Below are 15,074 nucleotides of genomic sequence, written 5' to 3'. Positions count from 1 at the left end.
GTTAATGAAAAATGTGGCCCCCGTTTTAAAAAAGATCCCAACATTTCAGCTGATATACCATCCAGCCTTCTTCAGGTGTTTTGGGGAAATTTTGAACCTGGGTTCTCATTCCTAAGGTATTTTTCGATGTTGTTATTATTATTATATGCCATATGCCCGTGGGCATATGGTGTAGTGGTTAAGAGCGTGGGCTACTAACCCCAAGATTCCGAGTTCAATTCCAAGCAGTGACCTGAACACTAATAATAATAATAATAAAATAATAATAATAACATCAAAAATACCTTAGGAATGAGAACCCAGGTTCAAAATTTCCCCAAAACACCTGAAGAAAGCTGGAGGGTATATCAGCCGAAATGTTGTGTTAACAAACAAGATGAGGACAAATATCCATCGAATGTAAATAATGTACAGAATTCCTCATCTCTTAAATATAGAAATGTGTTTCTATAAAGTGGTTGGTAATAATTAGTAAAGGTGTCTAGAAAATAGAAACAATATACCAAAACCAAAACATGAAAAGTGACCCTTAACTTACCTTGAAGGGCAGTAACACCATCTAACAATTAACATGAATTGTGATGATGAATCCAACACATGCCAGAGAAGAGAAACCAAAGTAAAATGATGATGATATAAATCAGCGGCTCCCAAACATTTTCAGGCTGCTGCCCCCTTGACACCTAGGCCACATTCCTCGAGCCCCCATCCTAACTAACCATCACAAACAAAGACCTCTCTCTGAAGCAAATTTAAAGCAACTGTGTTTCACAAATGTAACTTAACGTAAAGAAACCCATTATTTTGTTGTTTTTACATGAATCGCTACCCCATTTATCACCCCACTTTTCTTCAAAGTTCCCTTGGAACTTTCCACTGCCCCCAAGGAGGCAATACCACCCACTTTGGGAACCACTGATATAGATGAAACTGAAACAGACCCAGAGTAGAGAGGATGTGTCGTTGATGAACTCATGAATGGCAACAAAAGCACTTTGACAAATCTAGCTGATTAACTGATCAACTAAACGATTAACCAATTAGCTAATCTTTTTATTTTTTACTTGTTTCAGTCATTAGACTCTGGCCACACTGGGGCACCATCTTGATGAATTTTAGTCAAAAAATAGACCGCAGTACTTAATTTTTTTAAAGCTAGGTACTTATTCTATTGGTTTCTTTTACCGAACTGCTAAGTTACAGGGATGTAAACCCACCAACACTAGCTGTCAAACAGAAGTGGGGGACAAAAACATACAAAGACATATATATATTTATATATATATATATATGTATATATATATATATTACACATGACAGGCTTCTTTCAGTTTCCATCAATCAAATCCACTCACAAAACTTTAGTCAGCCTGAGGTTATAATAGAAGACATTTGCCTAAGGTGCCACACAGTGGGACAGAACTCAGAACTATGTGGTTGGGATGCAAACTTCTTACCGCTCAGCCGTGTCTGCGCTTAACAATAATAATAAAAGATGGGAATTAGAACCATTTATTATTGCCATAATGACACCCTTCTCAGATACAACAATATATTCCCATCATGTTCTATATTGGCATGAATTAGGTGGCTCTTACAATGTCTGTGATATGGCTTTTACAGACAGATGTTTTTTATTTCCCTCACCACTAGCATGCTACAAGTACGAGATATGTCATCAGCAACAAGACTAATGAGTGTTTTCTTTCTGTAACGGATCAATTTCTCTTGCTTTTTTATTAACACAACTCACACACACACACTCACTCACACATTTTCACACATACACTCACTCTCACACATTCTCACTCACACACTCACTCTCACATACACACAGATGGCTTACTGCATGTAGCAATATATATCCTATACACTTTTTTCTCCTTTTTCTTTTATCATTTAGTTGTTTCTTTCACTGGACTTTGGCCATGTTGGGGCACTGCCTTGGAGGGATTAATCAAATACATGGACAGCAGTATTATCTTTAAGTCTGGTGTAAACAAATCAACATAGGTTGTCCAGCAAAGTGGGGGATAAAACACACACACACACACACATATATGCACATACATGTGCATCCATCATCATCGTTTAATGTCTGTTTTCCATGCTGGCATGGGTTGTTGGACAGTTTGACTGAGGTCTGGCGAGCCAGTGGCTGCACCAGGCTCCAATCTGCTCTGGCAAGGATTCTACAGTTGGATGCCCTTCCTAATGCCAACTACTCCAAGAGTGTAGTGGGTGCTTTTTATGTGCCATCAGCACAGGAGCCAGTCAGGCAGGCCTGGTATCAACCACGTTCAAATGGTGCTTTTTACATGCCACCAGCACAGGAGCCAGTCAGGGTACACTGGCATCGACCACATTCAGATGATGCATTTTACATGCCACCAGAACGGGAGCCAGTCAGGTAGCACTGGCCACAGCAACGATTCTTCTCAACAGGTCTTCTCAAGCATATCATATCAACCGACGCATAAAGGGTACTCTTAAATGGGCCGGACATGCAACACTGGCATTGGCCATGGCTGCAATCTCACTTTTAGTTGCCGGATCTTTTCAATCACATCATATCTCCAAAGGTTTCGGTCTCCTGTCATTGCCTCTGTGAGGCCCAGGCATACCGCACCCTACGTTGCTAATTGGTTCCAGGAAACACTACTTCCATCACAAAATAACTCAAGTCGAATTAACTTGTCTCTAGGCTAGACTAGGTTGAATTTACTTGTCTCTAAGTTAAACCAATAATAACCATTCCCAGTCCTGTACTTTATTTATGAATGCATTTTCAATAATACAGGGTTAATAAAAACCTATTTCAAGCTTACAAACAAATAACTTTTATTTTTTAATACAATACACTAACAAAAATGTAATCTAAATTTACAAATAAAATTTGGTAGTGTTTACCGTACATTGCAGATGCTTTATTCATGAATGCAGATTGCAATAAGACATGGTGAAATAAAAGCCTTTTTTAAGCTTAAAAAACAAATTCAGTAATTATTATTATTTTGCAATAGTAAACAAAAATAAACTATTTTAAATTTACCAATATGTACATACAATTTGGTGGTTTACATTGCAGATCATCAACAGCCGACTCTGGCTGTTCTTGTTGTTCGATGCACTTAAAAAACCAGTTGAGAGTTCCTTGAACTGTCTTTTTCTTTTTCTCAAGGATTACATTATAAGGAGCCAAAGCTTTGTGACAAGCCCCCCAATAAGCTTGGAAAAGTGTTGAGCATTTGGATGGATCCATATCCTCAAACATAGAAAGACCTTTTTCGATATATGCAAATGCTTGCTGCATTTTCTTAATGGTAAAGTGATGTGGCTCAGGTTCAACTTCCTCTTCTTTATTTTGCTGCTCATGAAGTTCTATCAAATCCTCGTTCATCAAGGGCTGCTTGTTGTCTTTTACAAATAAATCTGTGAAATCCTCTTCCTCCTCCAAATCCATTTCTTTGCTCATAGTCACCAATGTTTTGTTGATGGCAATATTATCAAACCCTTTAAAATCATTCACGAATTGCAGGCATAGCTTCTTCCATACACCAACCAAAGCCATACTCTGTACATCATTTCATGCTGCTGCTGCTCTGTTCTGAACAGCTTTGTAGATATCGTATCTCTTCCAAAAGTCATGAAGTGTGATGGATTAATCAAAATCAGTTGCAGTTATTGCTTGCCACAGCATACGCTTCATATATTAATGCGTGAAGATAGCAATTATTTCACTATGAATTTTCTTAGGAGCCATGGGGGCAAAAAATAAAGTGAGAAAGCAGCTGATAAACAGACTTAAACAAATCTGAATTCAAAGCAATCGCAGGAATCATGAGTGACAACGAGGCCTAACAGTAAATATTGAAAGTACAGTGCAATATGAGCTCTGAAAGACCAATAAATAAGACAACACAGCCGGTTTCATGATTTCGTTCATTAAGCTACACTACTTTATGGTGTGTATCTTAACATTTACTGTACGTATTTTAATATGATTTTATATGCTTTTATTCTTATTTATTGTACAGCAACATGATTTTATGTGCTTTTAATGGTTTTCTAGTGATTTTACAATTCCAATATTTGTGACAATATTTGTAAAGTTGAGTAAAATGACTTAACTTGATTTTTTTCTTCCATATATATATTATTTTTGAAAACCAATGTATAATTGAGAACAACTTAAATCGAAACGACTTAAGCTGAGGTATGCCTGTATATATATACATACACACACACACATGCGCACACAAAGCTCACCTGCAGGGCATTGGTTGGCTCAGGGCTGTAGTGGAAGACACTTGCCCAAGGCACCATGTAGTGGGACTGAACCAGAAACCATGTGGTTACAAAGCAAGATTGTTAACCACATGGCCTATACAAGGTTATATTATGAATCAATATATTTCAAATATTTTTGTTGTGAAAATGGAAAACATGTTACAATGATATGGCCGAATAAAACAAAATCTATGTATTTTCAAATCCTATCTTGGACTATCAAAAGAACAACACAAATTCTATGGTTTGCTTAATTAATTTCAGTTATCATATAAATCTGGTAAAACTGTAATAAAATAAACTGTATTTAGATTAATGTAATAAAATAAATTACATTTAGATTTTTATTTTATTTTCACTGGGTTAACATTTTGAATAAATACATTTTTAACTAAAATTATATCCTAAAAAAAGAACATTAAGATCAGAAGGAAGAGAAAATAGTATACACAGAGGAATATAAAACAGTTCAAAAAGACCCCACCCATTCCCAACCCTGCCACAAACATTTTTACTAGGTGTGTACACGTATATATACACATATGTATATACACCAAGAATGTTAAACTTAATTACCTCATGAGAAATATTTGGCAAAATAAATAAATATCATATTAATAATACAAACCAACAAAAAGTAGTTAACAATATTTTGAAATAATTTTCAAATAAAAAAAAATTTCTTTCTAATTTTTGGCATAAGGCCAGCAGTTATGAGGGAAGAGGGGAAATTGATCACATTGACCCCAGCGCTCAACTGGTGCTAATTTTATCAACATTGAAAGGATGAAAGGCAAAGTTGACTTTGACAGCATTTCAGCTCAGAACATTATGGGTCAGAGGAAATACCACAAAGTATTTTTCTCTTATGCTTTAACAATTTTGCCAGCTTGCAATCTAAATTCCCAAATAAAATAATAACAAACATTACACATTGGTTGACATGAAGTTTCAGGTCAGTAATCCTTTAATAAACTCTACTGCTTAGATGATAATTGTTTACACACCCTGTTTCATTCAACATAAGCATTTCTACAACTACTTAATAATTTTCTATATAACAGTTTTTCCTGTGTATTAAGTTATATGTATGTGTAACTATGTACATAATTATTGTATATAAATTCATAATTATCTCTCAGATAATTTTGAACTATATTTTGTTTTTTTTTGTTATAGAAATTTTATGAACCATAACTTTATATTATCACAAAACTCTTTATCTTTTTCTCTGAGTTTCAATGAAATATCTTTGCCAATCTTAATATCACTAACATGACAAAGGGGCCATTCACTGAAGACCCTCACTATCACAGACAACTGCTATATTCATAGCAAACACAATAGAGAAGTACTCATAAAAAAAAAAAAATGTTTTTATCTAAGATTGGTAGGGGGGAAATTTTCCTCACCCAACTTTTTTTTTGTATGCTTAGGTTATATAATCTCCTCTGATGAACCAATCTAAAACTGTTTTCACAATCCAAGCTCATTAAATTAACCATATACTTATTGACAGTTCAGTTGACAGTTGTAAAAGTAAACAACCATATACCAATTCAGTTTAAACAGTAAACATTCTAATATCATATTTACAGGAATTGATAAAAAAAGCTCAAATCTATTTTAGAGTGTCTCAACTTCAAATATTTACAGGCAGATAAATCACAAGTTGCTGTGTTGATGAAACGAAAATTATTTTTAGATTTGAAGGCCCTTTCATAAAAGACATTGTAATTCATTAATAAACCTGAGATGATTTTGGACACTATAAAGTCTTATAACAAATCTTTAAAAGCATTTTTGGAAATCTGAATAAACACAATGAACAAATAATGAATCCTCATAGAAAGAAGACATGATGTATACAACATACATGTCTTTCCAAAAGGCTTTAGTGATACAAGTACAACACCAATTTTCTGGACACTGATGGTCCACACTAATTTATGAGTAGGAACTTCAAATTCCTACGACCACCAGACAAGTTTACTGGGCGGTCCTGCTTTACAGTACCTGACACAGTACAATATTAATAAACTTGTGTCTTTTATACTAATGTACATGTACCTACATTTCCTTTAATTAATTAAGTAAATTTAATATTTGTTTAATTTAGCAGTGACATTGCCTGGTTCAAAAACATCAGTCATCTGGAAAGGCTTTGGAAACAAAGGTACCAGAAAATTGAGGTTGTACTTGTATAAGTAAACTCCTCTAAACGGTGGATCGAAACTGAACTGTAGATTCGATTTCAATAACTTTCCCTGCATCATAATGTTCCAATTAGAGAACAAATTGCATTCTAATTTATAATAATTACAATCAATGAAATAACAATGCAAGGTAAATATATTATCAGTATATGATTTTTTTTTTTGATAATGCTCAATAAATACATATTTTAAAACTAGGTTTGGATTTAGCAATGAATGGTTCTGCAAGGTTAAACATTTTGTATAAATTGTTAGAGCAGTATTTTACAGTTGGATGGGTTTTTTTGTTTTTTTATTAATGTGTACCACTTGAATGCGAAAGAGAGAAAATATATACTTTTAAATAAATTGTAAGAGAGAAATACAGTTGCATATGCTGCCTTTCCATAGTTTAACCCTTTTGTTACCGTATTTCTGTTGAAATGTACTGATTTACTTTCAATTAATTTTGAAAATAATGAAGAATTTAGTAAATAGTTTTGTTATTATGAAATTGGTGTTTCATACTTGAGGGATTAATTTGGATCACTTAAAAAAAAAAAAAGTTTGTATCAGAGAATGAGAAGTAGTCTCAGACAGGTTGGCATCAAAAGGGTTAAAGCTTTTGCTATCATATTTTAGAAATGATAGACAGCCTATGTGTTTCAAGTAATTTTCACAATAATTAAAATTTGGAATAGTTTAATAAAATATAATACTTGTTGGGATATTAAATTGATTTTTGAATTAAAATAAAAATCTATCTGTGGAAATTTTGCATTACCATTCTGGTAATGAGTAGATTTTGGTTGAGATCTTAATTTAAATAAAAACCACTTTAATAAAAGATGGTCTGTGATTTGATGGAAGTGAAAAAGTTAAACCCACATTCTTGAATAACTCACTTATACTGTAGTTAGTTAAAGTTCTCAACATTTTCCTGAACTATTATAGATGATCACTTAATATCTTATCTCAATCATTACGTTATACCCTTAATTTAAGTACATTCCTCTGTTTGGTTCAGTTTATACTTTGCAAGAAAGCAAAGTATCATTCTTGCTTCATGAAATGTTATGACATTAAACTAAAAATTCATTTACTCCAAAAATTAACGAAAATGTTTAAAGTTACAGAACTATACAACCGGCAGTAACAAAAGAGGAATAAATGAATGTGGAAATAAAAAAAAAATAATAATTTCAGATTGGAATGATGTCTATGTAAGACAGATGTTAACCAAAAACTTAAAAGATTTTCTTATCAGCTCTAAAAAAAGTTTTGCATATTTTTACTCCAAAGACTTTTTGAAGTAAATAATTATTCAAAATGTTTGTGAATAATTGTGGAAATGAATAATAGAGCCGGTAGTTCTGAATCATTCTAAAAATCCAGTATATACAAAAATAGATTCTATACATTTCAAAATATATTACCTAAAATTGCATTATTTTAAGTCAGAATTTGTTTGGTTCTCACTATCAAAGTCAGTACTATCAAATGTATCTTCGACAGATAACCGACGTACATTGTCTAAAATCATAGATAATCTTTCTTTATTTAAAGATAACGGTGAACTGTTTCCATCACTTTCAGAACTTTCCTCGTCTTCTACCTCATTGCTTTCAACTTCTGGTGAGGACACTGTTGTGGATTTGCTACTTGGATCACTCATCTGGTTGATGTCTAATAAATTGGTAGTATTAGAAATCGTGTCTGTACTTCCTCGGTGACTAACCTGACGAGAAAGATCACACACAGCACTTCCATCAGCTGAATAACCAGAGTCACTTAAGCAAATATCATCTGAAGCAACACTACCATTTTCTTTACAATTATCCTTTTGTAGTCCTGATTTTTCTAGTTGGTTCTGTAAAAAAGAAAAAAAAGAAGAATATGTAAATATGTAACAGAAGAAAACATGTAATTTATATAATATTTTAATATATATTGACACCTTCCTAACACCAACAATATGACAAAATTTGTATTGCCACCAACAACAATTTTGTTCAAAAAGCAGAAGTCCTCCCTATTAACTTATTTTGCAAGATTAAGAGAGAGAGAGAGAGAAAGAGAGAGAGTGTGTGTGTGTGTGTGTGTGTGTGTGTGTGTATCTGCTGTCCCCATGTCCAGGTAATATGTATCCCTAAATAACTCATCCTCAATCGAAAGAAAATATTATTACAAGAGATTTCTTTTAACCCTTCAGCATTCAGATTTCTTTGTCAAATATAACATTTATTTATTCACATTGTTTTGTATTAATAATGCATTATCTTGTAGCTTCAAGATTTCAACAGTGTTTTGTATATTTTTAAAATGACATTGTAGGTTAGGTGTGAGAGGTTAGATCTGGTCAATTTTAACATAAAACAGGTGGAATATTTGGGCTGGATTAAATGGTAAAGTGTTAAAGATTTTGGATAAAACAAGGTGACACAAATGCTCTTTATAGAGATCGGTTGTGTGGAAAGCAAAATGCCAAAAAGACAAAACTTCCTCCTAGAATTGCTAAGTTTCAGAGAGAGAGTCAGTAGAGATGAACTTAATTATTAAGTTAGTTTTAATTAAACCATGTAAGTAGCTGTTTGCTTGATAACTAACTGAATAATTTTTGATTAGCAATTACAAATTGAAAGGGAATATATCATAGCAAAGGGAAAATTACAGAGAACAAATGCTAATGAAATAAAAATAAAAAGGTCCTAGGAAAATCTTTAGAGTTAAAATGAATAAGTAGCTGTTTAGATTAGATACAAAATATGATGGCATACATGAGACAATTTTAGATTTATCTCCCATGCAGGTGATACGTAAAAAACACCTTTTTGAGCGTGGCCATTGCCAGTACCGTGTGACTGGCCCTCGTGCCAGTGGCACGTAAAAGCACCCACTACACTCTCAGAGTGGTTGGCGTTAGGAAGGGCATCCAGCTGTAGAAACTCTGCCAGATCAGATTGGAGCCTGGTGCAGCCTTCTGGCTTGCCAGTCCTCAGTCAAATCGTCCAACCCATGCTAGCATGGAAAGCGGACGTTAAATGATGATGATGATGATAAAGTATTTTGCCAGTCATTTGATGGGCTTGCCAATAAAATGTTTGGTAAACTTAATGGTTTGTGAAAACAAATCAGAACATTTAATATGAAGGTTAAACAAAAGAAAATTGAAGCCAATTCAGTTATTTAGAAATCATGTAAGCAAAGATTTGGTTCTCAATAAATCTTGATGAACAATGAACTCATATAAGAAAGGAATAAATGGTGATGGTTGTTTAATCTTGATGAAGAAGATTTATGGTCAAAGACATTCCAGCTATGACCATCCCACCTTTTTTTTTCTTAGATTCCTTTTTTAGATGGAAGGTGTGATACGAGAGCAATTTGACTACTATGTCTAGCAGGTCGAGCAATGACATAGTCTGCCTTGAAAGCTTGAAGGGTAACTAAAAGAATGCTGTTGTGAAAACTAAACCTGGGATGAAAACTACAAATGTTTATCATAATTGCTGCTTTTTTCTAGTAATCTCTTTCCTTAACCTAACGAAGACTGCACCACAAAGGATGATCTGCAACTTCAAGGCCAGAACCACTTGTATGGCAGGGAAATTTGTTTTACAGTTAGCACATATGTTGGAAAAAGGGAAATTGAAAATACACACAGAACAGAATTCTTTCAGTTTCCAACTATGAAATCTACCCACAAAGCTTTGGTCAGATCAGGGCTATAGTAAAAGATACTTGACCAAGGTACTGCAAAGTGGGACTGAACCCAAAACCACATGGTTGTAAAGCAAACTTCTTAACCATATAGCCGTGTCTCCACTGCAAAACAAAATTTATTTTATTTTTTGAAGTATATTTTATTAATATCTGCAGTTTGCTTCAGGTTCACTGCCGCTGTGTGCTGCCTTGGGCAAGTGCCTTCTAATATAGCCCTGTGACTGGAAACTGAAATAAGCCTATTTTGTGTGTGTGTGTGTGTGTGTGTGTGTACATGCGCCTTCATGCATGTGTGTCTGTGCGTGTTGATGCTGCTTTGCCTTGACGTTACAGGGTAGATATTAACAACTGTCAAGCAAGCAGTATCCTTTGTTTCTAATCTTCAGTGAAAATATTCTTGGTTACCTTACTTCGAAACAATTTAGTGTTGGGACAAGAAAAGCATCCTGCCTCAGAAAATCCACCTCAACAAATTCTATCAGACTCATGGGAGCATGGAAAAGTGAACCTACCAATACAGATTATCTCTTATTTTCTCAGATTCTACTGTTTTACTAAGTCATTTTATGTGGTACTCTATCAATTCTGACATGTTATTCGCTTTATATGCTCAAAAATATGACAAATATTCAATTCAAGCATTAAAATTAATCTTTTTTTTTTTTCTTTTTAGTTCATTTTCTATGGTTGCAGAGAAGAGATAGATTTACAAAACAAACCAAAAGTAAAATAATACCAGCTGTTGTGTCTGGATTTGAGTGAACTAATGCACAACCACTGATATTATGTTATCGGAATAATCAATCAAAATTTAATATAACGAACCTTTAACTGTTGGAGTTTATCAATTGTTGAGCAGCTGTTGTGTCTGGATTTGAGTGAACTAATGCACAACTACTGATATTATGTTATCGGAATAATCAATCAAAATTTAATATAACGAACCTTTAACTGTTGGAGTTTATCAATTGTTGAGAAAATGTCACAGAAATTTGAAGTGGGTGGCAAATTAACACTTTCAAACAAAGAAAATATCTCCGGAGAATGTGCTAAAGGCTTGTTCTGAAGAAAATAAATGGAAAAAATATCTACATAAATATTTAATTTTTTATATTATCTAATATTGTGAAATTCATGAGAGAAAAATGTTTGGAACATAGCAATATTGTGAAATTGATCAAAGTAGTACAATAGAAAAAAACAAAAAAAAATCAAAGTTAGTTGTAGAGATAGCTAATTTTGGAGCATACAAAGAGAAATGAAAGTAAATAAAAAAAGGGATTCAAGTTCTGAATTTAGAGATAAAAAAAAAAAAAAACAGATAATAAAAATGTCTATATTTTTATAATAATTTTAAGGCAGCGAGCTGGCAGAAATGTTAGCATGTTTGGCGAAATGCTTAGCAGTATTTTGTCTACTGTTGCGTTCTGAGTTCAAATTCTGCCACGGTCGACTTTGCCTTTCATCCTTTCGGGGGCCAATTAAATAAGTACCAGTTAAGCACTGGGGTCGATGTAATCGACTTAATCCCTTTGTCTGTCCTTGGGCAATAAAGAAATATATATTTCTATAATATTTTATAACTACATAAAATCTATTAAACATATACAATATGAAACATAACGCAAACAGTATTTTTCTTAAGTAATTATTTCACAATTGCATTTGCTGCAATCAATTAGACATGACACATGTAAGTATTATTTAAAAACTAAAATAATTCTTCAATAAATTACAAAGAATACAAATCGGCTAAATATCATATTTTAAATATAAAATGAACAAGAACTCACAGAAGTTTTTTTCCGTCCTTTTCGACTTTTTTTATTTTGACGATTATTTACACTAAATTCTTTAAAGAAGGTATCATTGCTTTTCTTTAATAAAACATATTTGGCGCCATCATCATCTTTGATCTCTAAAGCAGGACCTATCAAAGTGGAAATAAATACAAAATTAAAAATTCTTTCCCATGGAAGTTAAACATCATATGTCTACATTCATTTTTAGAAAAGTTTCTTCACTTTTCAATGTTCCACAATAAAGATATACTACAGACTTTAAAATATCATACACAGTTGGAGTGGCTGTGTGGTAAGTAGCTTGCTTACGAACCACATGGTTCCAGGTTCAGTCCCCCTGTGTGGCACCTTTGGCAAGTGTCTTCTACTATAGCCTCGGGCCGACCAAAGCCTTGTCAGTGGATTTGGTAGACGGAAACTGAAAGAAGCCCGTCATATATATGTTTGTGTGTCTGTGTTTGTCCTCCCAACATCGCTTAACAACCGATGCTGGTGTGTTTATGTCCCCATAACTTAGCAGTTCGGCAAAAGAGACCGATAGAATAAGTACTAGGCTTCCAAAGAATAAGTCCCGGGGTCGATTTGCTCGACTAAAGGTGGTGCTCCAGCATGGCCACAGTCAAATGACAAACAAGTAAAATAGTAAAGAGAGAGTAAAAAGAGTTGTCATGTTCAAGCAGCGATTGTCACATTTGGACTAAGTTCATCTTGTCTACGTCCATTGTGCTACCAGAGTCTTCAAACATACACAACTAGATTGGACAGTAGACAAAGAGTATAAGATGTCCAGCTGGCAACACTGCACCATATGGAATCAGCTATGAGGGACACTGTGGTTAGCCTCAAAAAAGAGAGATATTGGATGCTGTAATCTGAGTGATATTATATCTTGAGAAATAGACAGAAAGGCCATGATTAGAATGCTTTTGATTATACAGAGTGTCCACAAAGTCTGGGTACATGGGGATTAACACATACTTTAAGAAATTATTATTTCTTATATTTAATTGTTTATGTTATGATTTTATTTACTCCATGTACCCACATGGGGATTAACACATACTTTAAGAAATTATTATTCCTTATATTTAATTATTTATGTTATGATTTTATTTACTCCATGTACCCAGACCTTGTGGACACCCTGTAGATCTACACAAGCAGAGTTGACCTCGGACAAAGAAACAAATGTCTAGTTAGAGGCAGAGCATATCCAAAGCAATCGATGATACCAAGATGAATAGCAGCTTGAACGGGACTTATCTGATGTTACAACAACAGCAATGTCAAACATTAATTTAATAAAAATTTATACACAAGATAATCAAGTTACAAAGAGGAAGCAGAGTTGAAAACTCCTTTGAATATTTTTTTCAGTAATTTTCTGCTAAAACCATCAAGACGTAGGAATGTTTCTTTCATTGACATATATGGTAACAACATTTCTTTTTTATATAAGACTGCCGGCAAAGTCATCTCTGGTTGGATTTGAAATCAGAATGTAGAGAAACAAATATACTGAGATAAAGGTGACGTTTTTACAAACCTGGAACAGACACAAATTCTTCAGATGGTGAGGGTAATGGACTAGAACCTAAAACTGCATTGAAACTGGTAAACTGTTGTAGGTAATTAATTAATATGTTGCAATGCTGAATACGTTTGGCATTAGGGTTTGGAGAAGCAACTGTTTCTTCCCTGTTAACAAGAAAAAAAAAAAAAAAAATTAAAAAGAAAATATAGAAACCAGTACAAATAAATATAAAGTATATGTTGTTTTAACCTAGACACTTTTGTTCTTTTATTTAAGTGGGTATATTAAAACAGGTCTTATGATAAAGTCTTTTGCTAGTTACACTAACAGAAACTGCAAATTGGCACAACATTCAGTTATTATTACATTAGTGAATCAAACTTTGTATCAGCAATTATGTAATTACAGTTCCATTGACTGAGTCATTAAGAATTAAGTATCTATGGACATAGTGTACTGCTAGTGAATGAATAGTAATTGTCAGTTGCTCCACCTTCCACTAATAATAAAAACTCACTCACAACTGCACTTCAACTATTCAGGAAATAAAGCTTACAACGTCTGGAAAGTTTTGTAAAGCTTACAAAATCCTTCACACCAACAAATTAGATGGTGTTTACTCACCATCGCAAGGCTATTATCTGAACTCATTTCCTTTACTCCACAGCCATGGTGGTTCCATAAGTAATACTCTTTCAAAGAATTCCTCCAACTTTGTTGCCTGCTTTATATTAAACTCTACCACATTAGGCAAACCTCCTTCAAAAATATTTTATTCCACTTTGTGTGATCCACCATCATGCGCACACAATACTTTTGTACTTGTTGTGCATGTATGCAAACCAAAAAGGCCACCAGCCCTGGAAATGTCCCTTCCATTACCCTCAACAAGGGGTAACTTTTATATTCACTAAACTCTTCAACCTTCCTTCCTTTCTTCCCCACCACTTCTACAAGGATATATCTCAGTCTTGGTTGGGAAACATACTGTAGTGTGTCACATTCCCAAGAAGAGCAACACTGCCAAATGTTGTCTGTTTTATTGCAATCACTTCCAAAATTTCAAAAGCAATGAAGACAGCCATTAACATCATCCTCTAACACCTTGAATCTTTCTCTCTCTTTAATGACCCTTTTATAAATTTAGATATATTGGAGACCCATGTCACTCAATAAGTGGGCCTTCACCCTAAAAAAATTTGGTGAAACCAATGATGTCGTCTTTAACACCAGTAAAGCTTTTTTTATTTCTTTATTGCCAACAAGGGGCTAAACATAGAGGGGACAAACAAGGACAGACAAAGGGATTAAGTCGATTACATTGACCCCAGTGCGTAACTGGTACTTAATTTATCGACCCCAAAAGGATGAAAGGCAAAGTCAATCTCGGCGGAATTTGAACTCAGAACGTCAAGACAGACGAAATACCGCTAAGCATTTCGCTTGGCGTGCTAACGTTTCTGCCAGCTCGCTGCCTTTACACCAGTAAAGCTTTTGACTGCCTGACATGTGAATCTTGTCAAACTACTC

General features: G+C 34.0%; 1 protein-coding gene and 1 long non-coding RNA gene across 4 annotated transcripts in view; one reads left to right on the top strand and one right to left on the bottom strand.

Annotated features, from left to right (window-relative positions):
- LOC128247555 (uncharacterized) overlaps nt 1-11,305 on the top strand; it is a 40,413-nt gene extending 29,108 nt beyond the window's left edge. The window contains exon 2 of the long non-coding RNA XR_008263870.1: nt 10,882-11,305. This is a non-coding gene — a long non-coding RNA (uncharacterized LOC128247555). The remainder of the gene's footprint in view (nt 1-10,881) is intronic.
- Nucleotides 2,817-15,074, bottom strand: part of LOC106877082 (uncharacterized) — a 104,694-nt gene continuing 92,436 nt past the window's right edge. For 2 of the 3 annotated variants that reach the window (XM_014925881.2, XM_014925872.2), the window contains 4 exons: nt 13,557-13,708; nt 12,002-12,138; nt 11,154-11,270; nt 2,817-8,355 (listed from right to left, as the gene is read on the bottom strand). In XM_014925881.2, the coding sequence (XP_014781367.1) occupies nt 7,933-8,355; nt 11,154-11,270; nt 12,002-12,138; nt 13,557-13,708 (829 nt within the window). In that variant the 3' untranslated portion in view covers nt 2,817-7,932. Of the gene's footprint in view, nt 8,356-11,033; nt 11,271-12,001; nt 12,139-13,556; nt 13,709-15,074 lie in introns of all 3 variants that reach the window. The other variant, XR_008263869.1, reaches the window with a different exon arrangement.

This window comes from Octopus bimaculoides, chromosome 4 (assembly GCF_001194135.2).
Source record: "Octopus bimaculoides isolate UCB-OBI-ISO-001 chromosome 4, ASM119413v2, whole genome shotgun sequence".
Taxonomy (NCBI): domain Eukaryota; kingdom Metazoa; phylum Mollusca; class Cephalopoda; order Octopoda; family Octopodidae; genus Octopus; species Octopus bimaculoides.
Note: the sequence above shows the minus strand (reverse complement) of the source record. Positions and strands in the feature narration are given on the sequence as shown.